General features: G+C 44.1%; 1 protein-coding gene across 1 annotated transcript in view; it reads left to right on the forward strand.

The window, feature by feature from the left end:
• The first annotated feature begins 9,710 nt into the window (after positions 1–9,710).
• SNX7 (sorting nexin 7) overlaps positions 9,711–16,595 on the forward strand; it is a 136,291-nt gene continuing 129,406 nt past the window's right edge. Inside the window, exon 1 of the mRNA XM_085303684.1 lies at positions 9,711–9,860. Coding sequence (XP_085159810.1) covers positions 9,711–9,860 — 150 coding nt within the window. The remainder of the gene's footprint in view (positions 9,861–16,595) is intronic.

Here is a 16,595-nt window from a genome sequence, read left to right on the forward strand (position 1 = left end):
ACTTGCTGCAAACACTCGGCACCCGGGAGTACGCATCTCTGCAGGCTAGTTACATGTGGGGAGAGGTTTTCATCACAATCTCGAGCTAGTATTTTACATGCTTTATGCAGCTAACATCTCACTTGTGAGTCAATTTTTTAGAAATAATAACCAATACTTTTTAAAACCAGAAACATCTCTTAGTAAAGTAAGGAACTGTTCTCATTTAAATGTACCTACCCCATGGATCAGATGCATCAAAGTTCTGCAGCCTGCCTGAGAGCTCTGTAGGTGTTGTTGCTGCTCTCAAACTGTCTGTGAGAAGAATTATAAATGGTATTTACCTTTTAATTAAACAAAACATCTTGCAAATTAAACACATGCTCTTGCACATCAAAAATTAGTTAGCATCCATTTTTATTGTGCATCCTATGGCTCTCTGACAGCCCACTGAGTCCACAGCCAAATCTGAACACACATTGCTGGTTCCCTTTTCCCTTGCATTTTGTGCATCATGTACTAGATTTTATCACATCTGAGGGAAAAAAAAAACACTCTGTAACTGATTGCTAATATTTAAGCAAGCCTCCTGCTTAATATTTTTTTTTTGCTTAAAAAAAAAAGCAACATATATTGGTATGTCCTGGCAATGGCAAAGAAGCAGTTTTGGACACTTGTGTGACATAATTCATATTATCTTACTTAGAAAATTTGACAGTGACTGACAGAACACCTTAGAGGGATTTAAAAAGACGATAAAGGCAACAAGCTTTCACATGAATACAGAGTCTAGTTCCTAATAGTTGCACACTTTTTTTACATGCATCCTTGTAATCTGACATTTATAATTCACTGTAGTGCTGAATCTCTGTCATTCTCTCACTGTCAAGTTCTCTATACGCGGATGTTCACATCCTTCCTAATTAGTGTATGTATCTGAACATTTAATTCCATTCTCTCTCCACCTTATTATGCAGTCACATATTGATCTGGTTTGTACCAACAAATCCTTTTGGTAAAACATATGCAGTTCCAGGTTACCTCTCTCTCTAAACAAGTCTTCACTTTTTTTGGCTGCAAATACATTTTAAATTATGCAAAAATATTAATCCATAATTGAGTTTAAAATAGGCAAAACTAGAGATGCTGTGCATCTCTTACTGTCTAGCATTTCCTCACCTTACTGGAGACATTGATGCTGCGCAACGCTGATAAACATTCAACCCTTTTTATACATGGAGGAACAGTACACAGACATTAAAAAACTTGCTTAAGGTAAGCTAAGAAAACAGGGAGCTACAGCTAGAGCTCAGAGGTCTCAGCACCTGATCTGAAGCCTACTGGAAAATAAAATCAATATAAAAAACAAGCTGCATTTGCAGGCCTCAGCTCCAGGCCCAACCTTTGACCACGTGATCTTTATTCCACATTAGCAACGACGTGGTGCCCAGCCATTGCCTGGCTTTCTGCTTTATTAGTTAACCCAGCTGAGATTTAATGCAACTGAAATGAAGCCCTTCAGTATAATGCTGAAGCAGGCTACAAAAGACACATTTAGTAACGGTCATACCGGCACTGAAGTCAGACAAACTATTTATTCCAACTTGTGGCCTCATTTTTGAAGCTGAAGATACAGAAACAGTTGTTCTGCATTGAAGCATAGAGTAAAGAAGAAATAAGCTGGTGTTATTTGTGTAGCAGAATTAAACTAGTCCCCTTTTTATCTGTATGTAAAAGGATAACTTAAGAATGAATTCAAAGCAGACTTTCCACAGCTTTCAGCTGATCAGAATTAGGTACTACTACAAACACTGACAATTATTTTAAATGTTCATAATGTTATTTGTGGTTTAGACAGGTACCAGGTTCATTTTGAGAAGAAAACAAAAACCAGTACCAGTAAAGAAAAATTCACCAGTACAGTTTAGAAGACTGTGTCATAACATTAACAACTACTTTAGAGAGAATATGGACACAGATGTTTACACAAGATTAATGCAAGAAGTGGAAGAAACCCAACTCATTTTTGCAACTCGAGTCTGAGCAATATTTTTCCAAGTGACCTTAACAGTGCTGATTTGAGGTTTACCTCCTTATAGCTCTTCAAATGTCTTCTAAAATATTTGAGGTTATAGTAGCACCTATTTACAAATTAGTCTGATAAAAAGATCTTATGGAGAATATAAATAAAATTTATATAAATTTAAAATTTATATAAATAAAATCAAATGGCATCCAAGTTTCTTAAGTACAAAGTGGAGAGCAATGGGCTCAAGTTAATTATGCATTTTAAAACAAGGACGCCGGACGCGGCTCTGCAGGCACGCAAAGCTCAGGCCGCGCTCGCTCGCCGCCGCGCAYGCTGTGCGAGGAGGGCTGCCACGCCAAGTCCCTGGCACGAGCGTGTACAGCGCTCGCTTTGATATATATCTTCTATTTTCTGATCCAATTACTTCAGAGCAGCCCTAAGCCTTACAGCTAAACAGTTTGTCCAAAGGGAAAGTACCTATTTACAGGCTGGATTAGGAGCTTTAACAAAAGGAAAGGCAAAACATGATTCATTTACTATGTAAGAAAAAGAGTTTCTTTGTATTTTATCAGTTGCCAGCATCTTCCAAATCTTACTCATTTCTTCTTTTCCCCTCCAAAGGGAAAGTGGAACAGAGGGGTCCTTTTTCACAACAGCGATCAAGAAAATAAAAAAGCATATTGGGCAACTTTTGCTTTTTGCCTCTGATGGGTTTACGTTTGCTTCACCCCTCAGGGCTCCTGCAAGCGTATGTGTTCAGCTGAAACGCCGTGCTGCTGCCTCGCTAGACCTTTCCCAAGGCTCTCCCGAAGAAGCGTTATGTTTGGAAGACAGCGAGACCGGCAGGCGAGCGCGGGATCGGAGCAGACGCGCTCGCAGCTGCCCGCGAAGCCGAGGACCAGCCCCGGCCTCGCGGGGCCCGCGGCRCCCGCACCGGGCAGCTCTCCGGAGCGAGCCGGGGCCCAAGGCGCGCGCCCGGCCCCCAGCGCGYGGCGAAGCGAGGGACGCGCGCAGCGCCTGGCAGTCCCGGCGGACGCGAAGCGCCTGGCTCTGCGGCAGCAGCAAGACAGAGGGGCGMGAATGGATCTCCCCAGCTTGGAGTATTTATTTTTGTGCAGACCAAATCAAACGTCAAAATCTAACACGGGTTAGCTGAAGCTAATCACCATTTCCCATTTCAGTGATACAAAGATGTTCTATTTCATTTTTTCTATATTTATTCACTGTAATACTTTTTGAAACAATATCTTTCATTTTAAAAATACTGAGAGGGGATATTTCAACAATTTTTAATAAAAATTACTTCTTCAAATGGGAGAAAGGCAGAAATAAACTCTTTCTTACAAAAGTAGACCCTAAAAAGTCTATTAGCATTATTCAACAGATAAGTAAAAAATGAACTGTTGCAAAGAAAAAATCCCAGTGATACATCTGGCTCGAGGAAAATAGGGGAGAACAGAAGARAAGAAGGGAGGCAGGGGAAGAGCTTTGCTATGCAAAAACTTGCTTAGGCTAATTCCCATTRCCTGTCTCTGACTTGCAAGATCTGGCCTAGGCTAGTTTATAAAATAGAATTTCTCATTAATTTTTACTCCTTGCAGTTATACTGGAAAGGCATGGTCTCTGCCACTGCCTGCAGCAGCGCTCGAGGTCTGGCAGTCTTGAGCCTTGAGTTCAGCCTTGCCGTGATGCGCYGTCTCTCTGTTCCTGTTACATCTGTTCTCCCAGCTACAACCTTCCCGGTCTCAGAGCTCTGAGCCATCCTGAGCTGTGCATTTTCGAGGCAGAACCATCCTGGCAGGAATCATTATCCTGCACAAAGCAGTTGTCTAAGATACCTTTATGGCACAGCTATTGTTTGAGGAAAGTCTTTATCCAAAGCTCTTGACTGTACGAGCTGAAGTAATTCGTGCCTGCCCACTCCTCTCCACAACTGCCTCAGCCCCTTCTTCCATCCTCTGGTGAAGCTCCACTGCTCCACGCTCCCTCTCAGCAGGTAAATTGAGTCTGGCTGATTTCCAGCCTAAAGACCCTCTTTAGTGCATGTTTCATTCCCAAACAACTGCATATAAGGCATCCTGGGCGAATGATCCTTCACTACCTCTGGTCTGGGAGATGGATAACACCATCTTGACGTCTCAGGGTGGGTTTCATCTATATGGACACGTTCATGATGCAGCAATTCATCATGTCAGTCAGCATTTTTCATTAGCATGTCAGTGTGGGGAGGATGCATTGATGGGTTTAATGGCATTCATTTCTCATGGGTGCCTGTTTGGTTCATCCTACTTGCATGCTCTCAATTAACTGAATTACCAATTGCAGAGACTGACAGGAATTTCCTCCACATTTTTCCAATTTTTCCYCAACTCCTCACAACACTGGCAAGGATTCTTGAAGCATTTTGTTCTTATCTGTAATGCGGGGCTCCAAGAAATCATGAATAAACATTATTTAATAGCCCTAGCAGGAGCCTAGGRCATGGATACTGACCCTTTTGCCACCTAATCTCTTTTAATGGCTCATTACTGTTGTGGCTTTTGGTCTCTTGCTCTCTCTCTCTCTCTCATGTACTCTCAGGCCTGAGAAATGTTGGATGCCCAGTGGTGTGTGATGTTGCAAACAGCAGAAATTTGGTAGACAAGCACACTTGACTGCAATGACAGGGAATTTGCTTTGYAGGCTCAGCTGGGCTCAGGGGTTGGGTGCCCCCAGGCGTCCTCCGGGGCTTCTTCCAGCTCCTGCTTATTTTGGAGAAGCAGGAGCAGGCCTGGGAAGAAGCCCCATCTCTTTCATTTGCTTTCCTCCAGACAAGTATGAAGAGCTCCCTGACCAATGTTAGCTCCTTTCCCAGAAACAGTAACAAAAATTCTTAATTTTATTGCACTTTTCCCTCAAATGGAAAGATATTAGTCATGCAAGCGCATGTAATATGTCACATACCTTCTCTTCTTCCTTTCTTAAAAGTCTCTTTTGCTTTCTTGCAAAACAAGAGGACCCATTAGTGTTTTTAAGTGGTCATTGGCAATGCAAAATAAGGTAGTGCAATCCACATTAAATCAACATTATAGTGAGGGATGAATACAATTTACCCACCAGATATTTTATCATGAAAATTATTAAAATTCATAGCTTAGAGGTGTGAATGCTTCTTTAAGAAAGGTACTTATGTTATCCCCAAAATAGCACCAGTACCATGTGATGTTCTAGTTGCTATGGTTACCACAAATTTGTTATTTAATAGCAAAGAAAATAGATGCACAAAACATGCTAATTATATCTGGTACAAATTTTTCTAAATGTTTTATATGAATATGCATGCATATTTTATGCATAAGGAATAGGAATGCCCTTTTTCAAATAATTCTGCAAGTTTTTAGGGGCATTTCAGTAACTAACTGGGAAGTACATTGTGCAGCTCTCAACAACAGAGGGAAAGGAGATTGAAAAATTGAAAATGGGCAGTTTGTCTAAAACAGTGCAGTATTCTATTCAAATAGCACAAGACTCCCGAAAACCAAAGATATTTGAATTTATTGAATCCTTTTACTTTCCTGACTGTGTTTGGTTTTTCTTCTTCTCTTTTCTGTGTTGAAAGGGTTTCACRTCTGGTTTGAAGTCCCTGAGAAATGATTGCAGAAAAGGTTTGAAGTGAAGCTGCTTGTTATTAAACAGGAATGTTAATAGCACTGGATACAGACACTGAAATGCCCTGTTGTCACTGCCAGAGCTGATGCTATGAGAAATGAGTATATACTCGCTGCGTATGAAGTCTGAGCAGGGCGATGCAGGGGTCCCAGGGGCTCTCGTCTGCGCAAACGGGGAGACGGCAGCACTTTGCAGCGGCCCCGACTGTGAGTGCGGCGTGGAAAGGTGGTGCCTTCGGCCTGGTGCGCGGTGCAAAGAGAAATGCCTGGGCTTGGCTCTGCTTTCGGCTCTTGGACACGCAGAGGAAGGGTGCATGCACGCTGGACGGGATGTATATGAGAAGGGATCTCTTATAATTCCCCTTTCTGTCGTATTGTTCGCCAGATGTTCCCAGAGATACGTCTGCGGCAGGCAGCACGCAGCGCTCGAAGCGCTGGAGCTGTGGAAGCTGCAGGCTCCGCGCGGTCCTGGGAGGAGGTGGGAGAATTCCCACTCCTTTGCTTAGCCCATCTTGGGATGCATTAAAAATCCCTCAATTCAGCTGCAAATTAAGTAAATATATGGCTGTGAGTTGTGGTGAAAGAGTAGCTGGCTCTGGGCTGCTTTTGGAGCACAGGTCCAGGCCAGGAGCTGCTTCTGGAGCATCCTGGTGTACAGATCCAGTATGGATACTGAAGGCCATGACTTTTGCAGTCGGTTTTTCACTTTCCTATCCAAAGCACTTGTGAGTTGGTTGCTGTATTTCAGMTGTTGCAGTGTGTCAGAGATACTAACTGAAAAAAAACTCTGTAGCTTGCTGTCATGCTGTGATTGATATCAGCTGTAACAAGATAAAATGTTATGGCACCATAATTCTGTTTGATGCAAGGTAGTCTTTGATCTTTTACCATTTTGTGAAGATTATAATATATACTTAGTTTGATAAATAATACCCTTTCACCAGAGTCATAGAAAGTGGAGGGTAAATTGGCAACTAAACTTTTTAAACTTCTCTGGTGAAGATGTTTCTGATTTTAAAGCAAAAGGTTAAAGAATAGCAATACAGTCCCACCCACTTATTTATAAACAGATATAAATAATGAAAACATATTAGACTACCAGCCTTTTTTGGCTGCTTTTTTTGTGCATGCATGTGCATAACGCCCAGCACAAGGGAGCTCTGATCGTGGTCGAGGTCCCCCAGAGCCGACAGCAGGAGCAGGAGTAAGAGGAGTGCTGGGTAAAGAGCAGCCGAAAGGCTTACACGGAAGAGGAAGGGGTTTCCTGCATTTCTAAACTGCAGTTTCACAGAGGAAGAATTCACCCCCAACCACTTATTCCCCCTTAAACACCTTAAAATGGGCTATATACCTCATGACCGAGCGAGCCAGGCACATCAATGCTCTCACTCGCTGCATGACTAGGAAATGAATCTCCCTGACAGGGCTGGAGACTGAACTGCCCCGGGTGCCACCAGAGCAACCCACAGTCAGAATACAAAATGCCGAACACTTTTGCATGCCTTCACCACTGCAAACGAGTTGAGAATTAAGTTTTCAGGTACCTTTCTAAAGATGCTTACAAAGATCTAAAACACGCATTTTATTGGGATTTTCTTGCCTTTTAATTTGAACGGCTGTTTGAATCATGGCAAAAATAAGCAAAAATCAGCACAAGAGCCAGGCAAAAGCGCTCTCATCAGGTAATCATTTATTAAAGCATTTTAACCAGCAGGTATAAATATGACCGCCATCAGATGACGACGGGCAAGTACGTGCTCCCCTCTGCCCCACGGAGGCAGGCAGCGCCCCAGCCGGGGCGCTGTCCCCCGGCAGCCCCGTGCCCGGGCGGCCTCGCCGCGGGGCAGCGCCCGGCGCCAGCTCCCCCGCACGCCTCCGCCCGGCCGCGCACCTCCGGGCACTCACCACGGGCCACCCAGAGCTCGCGCAGCTCGCGAGGCGGCACAGCGCTGCTTCGCTCGAAGCTYGGCGGCCGTTAAGGCAAAGCCCGCTGCAACAAGACAGCGTAGCCGTGTTTGAGAAGCAGGAGGCCAAACATCTCCAGGTGCCGGCCTCAGCCGCAGAGGGTCCTCGCCGACCCTGCGAGAGACCCGGCGTGGCGAGAGCGGGCTGTAACGCCGAGGCCACGATCGCCTCCCACGTAAACCTCTGTTGTGGTTTGTGCTTAAATGATTATCTGTCATTGATTTGTGTGCCTACCTAAAACCGCGTCAAGCTGTTTTCAATTATTCTGCCCTCAGTACAATGCAATCCCGAGGATTAGCCGTACAGAGTGCCACAAACCACCTCGCAGCAACGGAGTCGTAAACTGAAGAGGATAGGAAGGATTTTAATGGGAGATTAAAGGGAAGAAGTGACTCACTGCGTGAGAGAAAAGAGGGAGTCTGCAGGTTTTGACTGCAGGAGAGCTGCTTCGCGTTGCCTCCGAGGGCACTGAAGATCCCAGGTTAATATAATAATTCTTCTTTCCTTATCTTGCAGATTTCTGGTAATGATTCCATAATGAGGGCTGTGTTTAAAAAAGGGCTTAAAACAAAGCATATGTTCTGGCTTTGCTCTAGAAGGAGGTGGGTAGCTGCAGCGTAGTGTTGCGCACAGCTTGTTTCCTTGCCTGCTGAATTCTCCGTGTAAGTTTTGTGTGGTTTCTCTTCCCATAGTTTTAATTGAAAATCTTCACCTTTGGAGAGAAGCTGTAYTATTCTTTGGCAGTCCTTGCTTCAACCAGTGCTGATATTTTTAAAGAAAACAATATTCATCTACMCCAAATCCGATGAAATGAGCTGAAAGCGTTCTGGTGCACTGAACAGTTAGGGRGGTCTTTATTATTATTTTTGAACGGAAGGTGTTCAGAGACGATTGCCTTCAAAGCTAATATTTATGCATTGCTCTCCCAGCCTTGACTTACGGGGGTTGGATGCACACAAACCTCACATGCCTCTGCCACAGGTTTCTGCCAGGTTGGTGGTGCTAATTGCTCTGGAAAGGTGCAAATACAGCTATGCCGTTGTAATACAGGGGTCCAGGCTGTGGTTTTGCTGACATAGCCAAGCCCCAAGGTATTACCCAGGCAGCTGGACACTGGGAAAGCCTGCGCAGAAAGGGAAATAACGGATGGGACCCAATCCCGGCCTGGGCAGGTGACACATTGCCACGTGCGGCATGGAAAGTGCCTTCAGCCTCATGGGTGAAGGCCAGTTACTGGGTACAAGGTATTATCCCCAGCTGTCGCTGTGAAGCCTCCACATGAAGCAGCCGGGCTGGAGGCATCACGCGGGAAGGGTGCAGGCTTCGCTGCTGCGCAGTTGCCCTCACGGCGAGCCACCCTGGGGCTTAGCAGCTCCTGCGGCCAGCAGGCTCCTCCAGCGGGCACCAGCCGGGGCGCCGCCAGCCCGCTCTCTGCACCCGCTGGCAAAGCCTTCGTACACCTGCGCTGAGACCCTAATTGCTGCAGCGTAATTGGCTATGTACACTTAGGCCGTAGCTGTTTGCAACAGTATCCACCAGCTGGAAAAGTGTAACTATTATTGAATCTCTAAGAACAGTCATTAATATTCTGAATTTAAACCAATTTAAATATTTGCACCTTCAGAGCACAGAGTTGAGATGAATAACATGGAGAAGCACACTTGGATGGATTAAATCCTCTATGGATTTTATCAATACAGGGAGTAGAAAGAGAGATAAGTTATTTGTCTCGGATATGTGTGTGTGTGTGTGTGTGTGTGTGTGTGTATGCATTTTTAGCAGATAAAATCAAATATGTTATCACTATCTGCACTCTGCTATGTATATTTTAAAACATTATGAGTGGATAGGTACATAGACAGCACTGGTTTTCAAGAGATACCATCATTAATTTCCACATAGCTATATGTTTTCATGGGCTTTTTAACCTTTTAATATTAAGTAAAGTAGCAACTACAGCACTCTTTTATGTCCTTGGTAGTATCACAATTTTAAAATTTTCTATTAAAAATGAAGGAAATGCCACTGCATTAAAGATCAGAAAAGCAAAGTAAAGCGAGTAGGAGTTTGATTTTCTTGAGTGCACCAAGATGACGCTGAGTGCGTCAAGGGCACGRAGGCGAAATACGGGTGCAGCTTGCCCGGGGGCTGCTGCCTGCCGCTGGGCGGGCTGGGCTGTGCCGGAGGCTCCCCGGCACAGGTGGCAAGCAAAACTGCTCCAGGAGCGGGGTTGGGAATGGGTACGGGCAAGGAACAGGTACGCGTCTGGCAGCCGTAGACGTTGCTGCCTGAGGGAGATCTTTCTTGGGAGAAGCGGCACTTTTCTGCCTGCTGGTGGCCTGACAGACACTTTCTTGCTAATCTTAGCTTCTGGGCATCAGGAAGCCTGGTGATAATGTGGCGTGATAATTCTTTTCTTCTGGAGACAGTTGGCTCACCTTATATGAGAAACCTTTTATTTATTGTTCTAGGCCAGCATTCAAAAATCTGTCAGATCACTTTAATCTGCTGAATTCAAGCAAATTCAAATAAAATAAGCAAATCTCCAAAGCAAAGCTAAACGCTAATGCCCAACTACTGAATCTATGTGATCAATAAAACACCAGGGATGTCTGCAGTAGCTGCTGCAGAGCACAGAGTAGCTGAGTCTCAGGCAAAGCTTTTATATAATGAGGTTTTTCCCATGGTGGACCATATCCTTATAATCAGTCTTCAATACATTCTCTAACTTTCAATAATAATAAGCTCTGATGAAGCTCACCCAAATTAAAAGAAAGGATGTACTCACAAAGGCCCAAGTGTCTGCATGGGGCAATGTTAGAAAACGCAATGTGAGACAGGATTTATGATCTGATACTCTCCTGTTGCCATATCATAGGGGGAGCTGACTACTATTTTCCCCCCAAAAAGAAGGCTAACACTGGTTTCTTTTTAGTTATCCTGGTTAGGTTCAAAATACTGCTGTTTTTGCAAAGAGAAAAACAGTCTGAATTAGCTAAAGAGACAYGGTCAAATAATTCACATAAATGTTGGCACTCCATTTGCAAAAGCATTTTATAACTTGTTGAGAAATTTCTCTGAACTTCCAAGGAATATTATCCAAACTTTTATGTCTTAAATTCACCACTCTCCCACTTACCATTTATAAGTGACAATCTTTTTCCTGCAGGGTCTAAAATGTTATGTCCATTGCCAAAGCCAAATTTCCTGAAAGGAGATAAATAATCCCCTAGTTGTTTTGACATCACTGAAAAGACTAGTACCTATGTAACAAAATAAGCTGAAGAGAATTATCTTAGTTTGTAACATCTGCTGGCTTACTAATAATCACAGCAGGAAAAATCAGACCCAGTAAAGGTCCTGGGGAGGCATGGCAGGAGAGAGGTAAGAGCAGACAGAAAAAGCATGTCCTAATGGGAAATGGATTAGAAATATCTCATACTTTGAAAGGATGCAGTTAGCAGGCATGTATGAGCTCTCGAATCAAACCTTGGACTACTCTGTTCACATCTGCATTGGAATAAAACTGATGACATCAAATATTGACTAAATACTGAGATGAATAGACAGCAGTGCTGAGCAAGGAGAGAGACGAGCATAAAGGACTGGGACACGGGGCACAGACACTGGACATGGGAGATTGGACATGGACACGGGACACAGACACTCTCCGCTCAGGCAAGTGGTGCCAACCCAGGCCAGGTGATGCTCCTGCCCCGAACCTGCATGATGGAGTGGGTGGCAAGATGAGGGGATCATGGGTTACTGAGGAGCGCAGGGAATGAAGTAAGCACAGAAATGAGACCAGTCTGCGGCCTGTACAACCTCATGAGATACCACACGGAAGAGATAGCGGAAAAGAATTGCCAAACATGTCACTCGCCCACATTCTCCACATTGATACCAACATTTTGAGTATTGCCAGCTCCACRCAGTGAACACAGTCTGGTCCATGTGGCCATCATGCTGAGCAGGCAGCAGCTCCCCAGTGCCGCCACGGGCCTTTCTTAACCTGCAAGGCTACAGGTTGATTTGAACTCTCATAAAAACATTGGGTACATTTCAGGCTAATGTCTAAGTATATGCATTTCACAAAAATTAGCTGTTTGCTCTAAGAAGTATTTGTAGAACAATATTTGTTTGAGAAAACTATTGAATGAATGATGTGCAAAGTGAAAAAATCTCTTTGCACATTTTACTTGCAGCATCACTATTTGAAAGCAATAGAGGGTCCTTGCCTCATCACAGAGCTCACTTTAGTCACAGCCATGGGGGCTGGGAGGTAGCTGGTTCCTATGATACACTTTAATGGATGTCACTCTTTTTTAATAAGTCTGAACAAAACAGTTAATAAATCCTAAGTGCCTCCTACCATTATATCTATAATTCTTGGCTTTCACTTCTTCTTCAGCAGTTTTGATATTATTCTGGAAACTCATGGCATTCTCATAATTCTCTTTAAATAATGATCTGTGTTTCAGGATTTGATTCAGATCCCACTGAAGTGAGTTTTCTACGCATGCAACTGTGGCATGTCTGCTGATGAGTCACATCTGATCTACACCAAGATGAACTAAATCATCCTTGGTAGCGCGTGACTCCAAGTGGAGCACCCACTAAACTAGATTGCTGATATGGTTTTCTATCACTATCAGTTTGGAGGATGCCACTCCAGTTTTGGTTTCCATGGAGATTGCTATGAAACGTATTAATTCATCATCTATCGTTTCCAAAAAGGATCTCAAGAAGATCAGCACCTCCGTGCAGTTAATGGGAACTGAAAGAGCAGCAGAGAGCTCAGCATTTTGCAGAAGGGACAGGGAGGGCTCTTTAAGAAGTGGTCACCTTTGCCATGGTTTAGGGAAATCTCTGGATGAAGATAGCTCTTATGTCTGTGTATTTTGAATAAGTCCTTCATGGTAATTTTACCTTTTGCTCTTTGGCAATTTTTAACACTTCTTTACTGCTGCTTTCAGGTGACGCTGCAAAATACATCCAACATTCTTTAAGTAAAGTAAAATAGCAAAATGGTCTATTAGCTGAACTTTTGTATGATTTCACTTTATATTTACAATGCAGCTTATTGTATCAGATCTTATCTTTAAGATGAAAAATTAATATTTAAAACCCTATTTTCTAGATCAAAGCATTTATTGCTTGTTTGTAATGAAACGCTTTGACTCTTACCTTAGTTTTGTGTTCAGCCTGTCCAAGAATTCAAGTGTTTCATTATAACAGAAGTGAGAGATGCTTTGATCTAGAAAATAAGATGTTTAAAATCTGTACTTAGTGGTTGGCAAAGTTAATTATTCAAATAAAAATCCTAGCATAAAAGTTGAATACAATCAAATAGTATAATATTAAATCAGTCATTAAAAGGTGTGACTTGATATATGCCATGTCATATAGTTATACTGATAATATCAATAAAGAATAATAGTTTATATTATCATTATAAGCATGTGTGCATGTGTGTATGAGTATAAAGGGCTTATATATCACAAGATCTAGTTATGGGCTGAACCTCAAAGTACTAGGTAAAATAAAAAGATWCAACACAAGAATAAGACAGGAGACAAAAGTGGGACACAGAAGAGCAGGTGACGGTATACCAGAGAACACGGGGCGAGATTGGGCAACTGCACAGGCAGCAAAGGAAGAGCCTGGCRGCTGTCCGGGAGGAGGGAAAGGGGAGCTGCGGAGCCGAGGCAGGTTGTGTGGTGCCTGGTGGGCGCTAGGCACGAGGCTCCCCGAGGCAGGAGGCCCCGGGGAGCGTGCTGGGCAGTGAGGTGAGCAGGAGCAGGACCCGCTGTCCTCCTTGCTCCACTGTCGGTGCCAAATACCTGTTGATAACTGGAAGTGGAAATGGTCTGTGATAGGGATACCAAAAATGAGGACAAACAGTTACATCTGATGCAATACAGAAAGTGGAGCTGGAGGAGAGAGAGACAGAAAAGGGAGACATGATGGGCTAAGAAGAGAGTATTTCCAGCATCATTTTAAATGGGCACCAAAAGGCCAAACTTGCATTTGTCAAGGCCTGACAAAAGAATATGTTGTAATAATTGAGGCACAGATGTGAAGAGCCTAGATGAGGATTTCGGCTGTRTGATGGCAAGGAAAAGCGACACCTTGGCAATGCTAAGCAGGAAGGGCCTAGGATTAGGACATAGTATGGACGTGAGGACCCCGGGAGAAAGGTCTGAGTCCAAGATGACACACAAATTAGGGGCCTGAGTGACAGGCAGGATGGCAAGGTTGTCTGCGGTGATCAAAGTGGGGAGGAGCGGGGAAGACATGGAGTGGGGAAGATTAAAAGTCCTGTCTCAGCCACACTGAGCTGGGGCTGACAGAAAGTCATCAACACGAACTGTGAGGGAGACGAGCCCAGAGCTGAAGTTGGACAGAGGAGACATGTCATGAGTGCACAGGTAGAGCTGCTGGTTGTCTGCACAGAGACAGTAGCTGGATTCATGTTTGCAGGTGAAATTACCCAGAGATACAGAAAGTGCAGAGAGAGAAGGCGAAAAGGACTAAGAAATGTTTTAAGACATCGCCACAGAAAATAGTACTGTTAGTGACATATCACAAAGTGAGGTTAAAACAAAAAATAGAAATGAAGAATTTAATTTCMAAATTACTTTTAGTTTGCAATTTTATTTCCTTTTTCCAAATGGAATTTTCCAAAAAGATCATTTGGAAAGTATTCATTTTTTTGCAGAAAATGTCATCAAAATCACTGCAATTTCATGAATACGTCAGCTTTGAAAAAAATGATACCTTTCAGTGAAAAAATGTTTCAATAACAACAAAAGTTGGGAGCAGTTTACTTTTTACTCTGATCATAGAATTTACCACTGTCAARTAACATTTCATTATCTTCCTTAGTCTCAGGCTGCACTGGAAAGAATATAGAGGTTTTGTTGATTCTATGGTAATCAATCCTGTTAGAGTTATTACTGGATTTATCCTGGAATCTGAACACAAGTATTTTTCATTGTTGTTCTGGATTTTCTTGGCAATGGTACAGCCAACATAGTTAAGAGTGTAAGAAAATCTTAAGTATGCTAATTTGAACAAATAAAATTGTTAAATGACAGTAAATTTTTCCATGAAGCTTTCTCGGCTCTGAATAAACATCAATGACTCTTATTTAGTGGACTTTAATGAAATGCAGGTTCATCCAGGTATGAATTAATTTTAAAATTATGTCAGAGTAAGGCATTCTCGTGTTTACCTGGCTTCATTTGGTATAAGCATTTTTAAACATTTATCAAAATAAAAGCATGCAAGCATAACAGAGTCGAGTGACACCGAGAATGAAACCAGGCAAAATTGTAATGCTACAACCTCCAAACCAGCAAAACCTGTGCTGCAGCCTCCCAGCGTCCTGTGTAAAACTGCTCAGCTGGTACCTAGCACTGTTTATAAATCATGCACACATCCTGTCGGCTTCAGCGCAGTGCGGACAATAAAAAGGGGATTAAGGTGCTTAATGAGGTGAGATACTTCCTACTAACTGGAGCCTCTCACACTCTTTGGGATATAATTTTATTTCCTTTTCCTCCAATCTATTGTCCTTTCAGCAGCAAGGAGCCCTGCTTTTCCTACGGAAGGGCGTGATTAACTACAGTACAAGGCACATGCAAAATATCCATCTTCCCCTTTCTAGCATGGATRCGCGTCCTTCGTAATGTTAACACCCTAACAGCAGCACGTACTACTCCGCGTGCCCGCAGGGAGTGGTGTTGCCCCAAAGTGCATGCATTTGGCGGAAACCTCCGCAAAGAGGGCTGCTTCGCGGGCCGGGGCAGAGGCCGCCCCTGGGGCCCGGGCAGCCCCCCGCGGCCTCGAGCCCTGCGCACACCGTGATGTCACCTAACCCGCGTCTTTAATAAAGCGACAAAAGAAAACTTGAATTACCACTTTCGGATATGGCTTACTGGAGCATTCATACATTTCTTGGGCTACTGAAGTCATTCAGCCTTCGCAGTCATGGCTCACAACGCATCCAATGTTTTATTAATGTCCCAGGAAAGCACACCCTGTTGTGTCTTAATGCTATGGCATAAGATGCCTGAAAAAATAAACAGCTATGTAAAGCAGAAAGTGGTGACTGTTAGGGAGATGAATGGAGGGACATTATAGTTTCCCTCACCGTGCCTGTGGCTTAGTCACTCTCAGAGATGCCTCTGCAACATTTTTCTTTGTATATTCTGCAGAGGATTTTTTCCCTGAGTGTTTTTAAACATGTATTATTTATAAACTACTGCTGCTCTGCATGATGCTTCATGGGTAAGTAAAGGAAACATTTCCTGCCCTGAGGAGCTTACATTTATTACTGCTGGTGCCGCACACATGCACAGTGCTTTGCAGAGCTGTGGGAGCCGCCGGCCGACTGCAGCCCCAAGCAGGTTGCCGACCCCCGGCGGGGTCTGCTTTTTCCACGCTTTTACCCGTAGTTTGCAGCTTAAACAGGCTGTACCTCTCTGAAACAAGGGCTCRGGTAAGCTGCAGCCTCATGTAATTTACTGCAACAGCTGCTGCTGCCCCATCCTCTCCCCAAAACCACTGCGGACCCCAAAACCCCTCCGGCCCGGGCAAGGCTCTCTGCGGAGCGGCGAGCTGGGGGCCGCCAGGTGCCGGACCGGCAGCGCGTTACCTGCCCCGCGCGCCACCCACGCGCCGCAGCATCAAAGCCACTCTCGTGCGTGACCCCGGGAGGAAGGTCTCCGCAGAGACAGCACCTCCACCAGGAGAGCAGCTCTTCCCCAGAATATCAGTTTCCTTTATTTGGTGGCGATTGCCCCTGGAATGACTCAGACCAGCCTTTTGTGGTAACCTAAAACCCCTGAGTCAAGAACTCGCGGCAATGCAGGTAGGCGCCGGGGCCACCACCGCCTCCCAGGAACACGGCTGGCATCGTGGCTCAAGAATAACGACGTGTCTGGGAGAATGCTGCTATCTCTTCTCAC

The sequence above is a fragment of the Rhea americana genome, unplaced genomic scaffold (genome assembly GCF_003343005.1).
Source record: "Rhea americana isolate MKP2758 unplaced genomic scaffold, rheAme1 scaffold_2, whole genome shotgun sequence".
NCBI lineage: Eukaryota > Metazoa > Chordata > Aves > Rheiformes > Rheidae > Rhea > Rhea americana.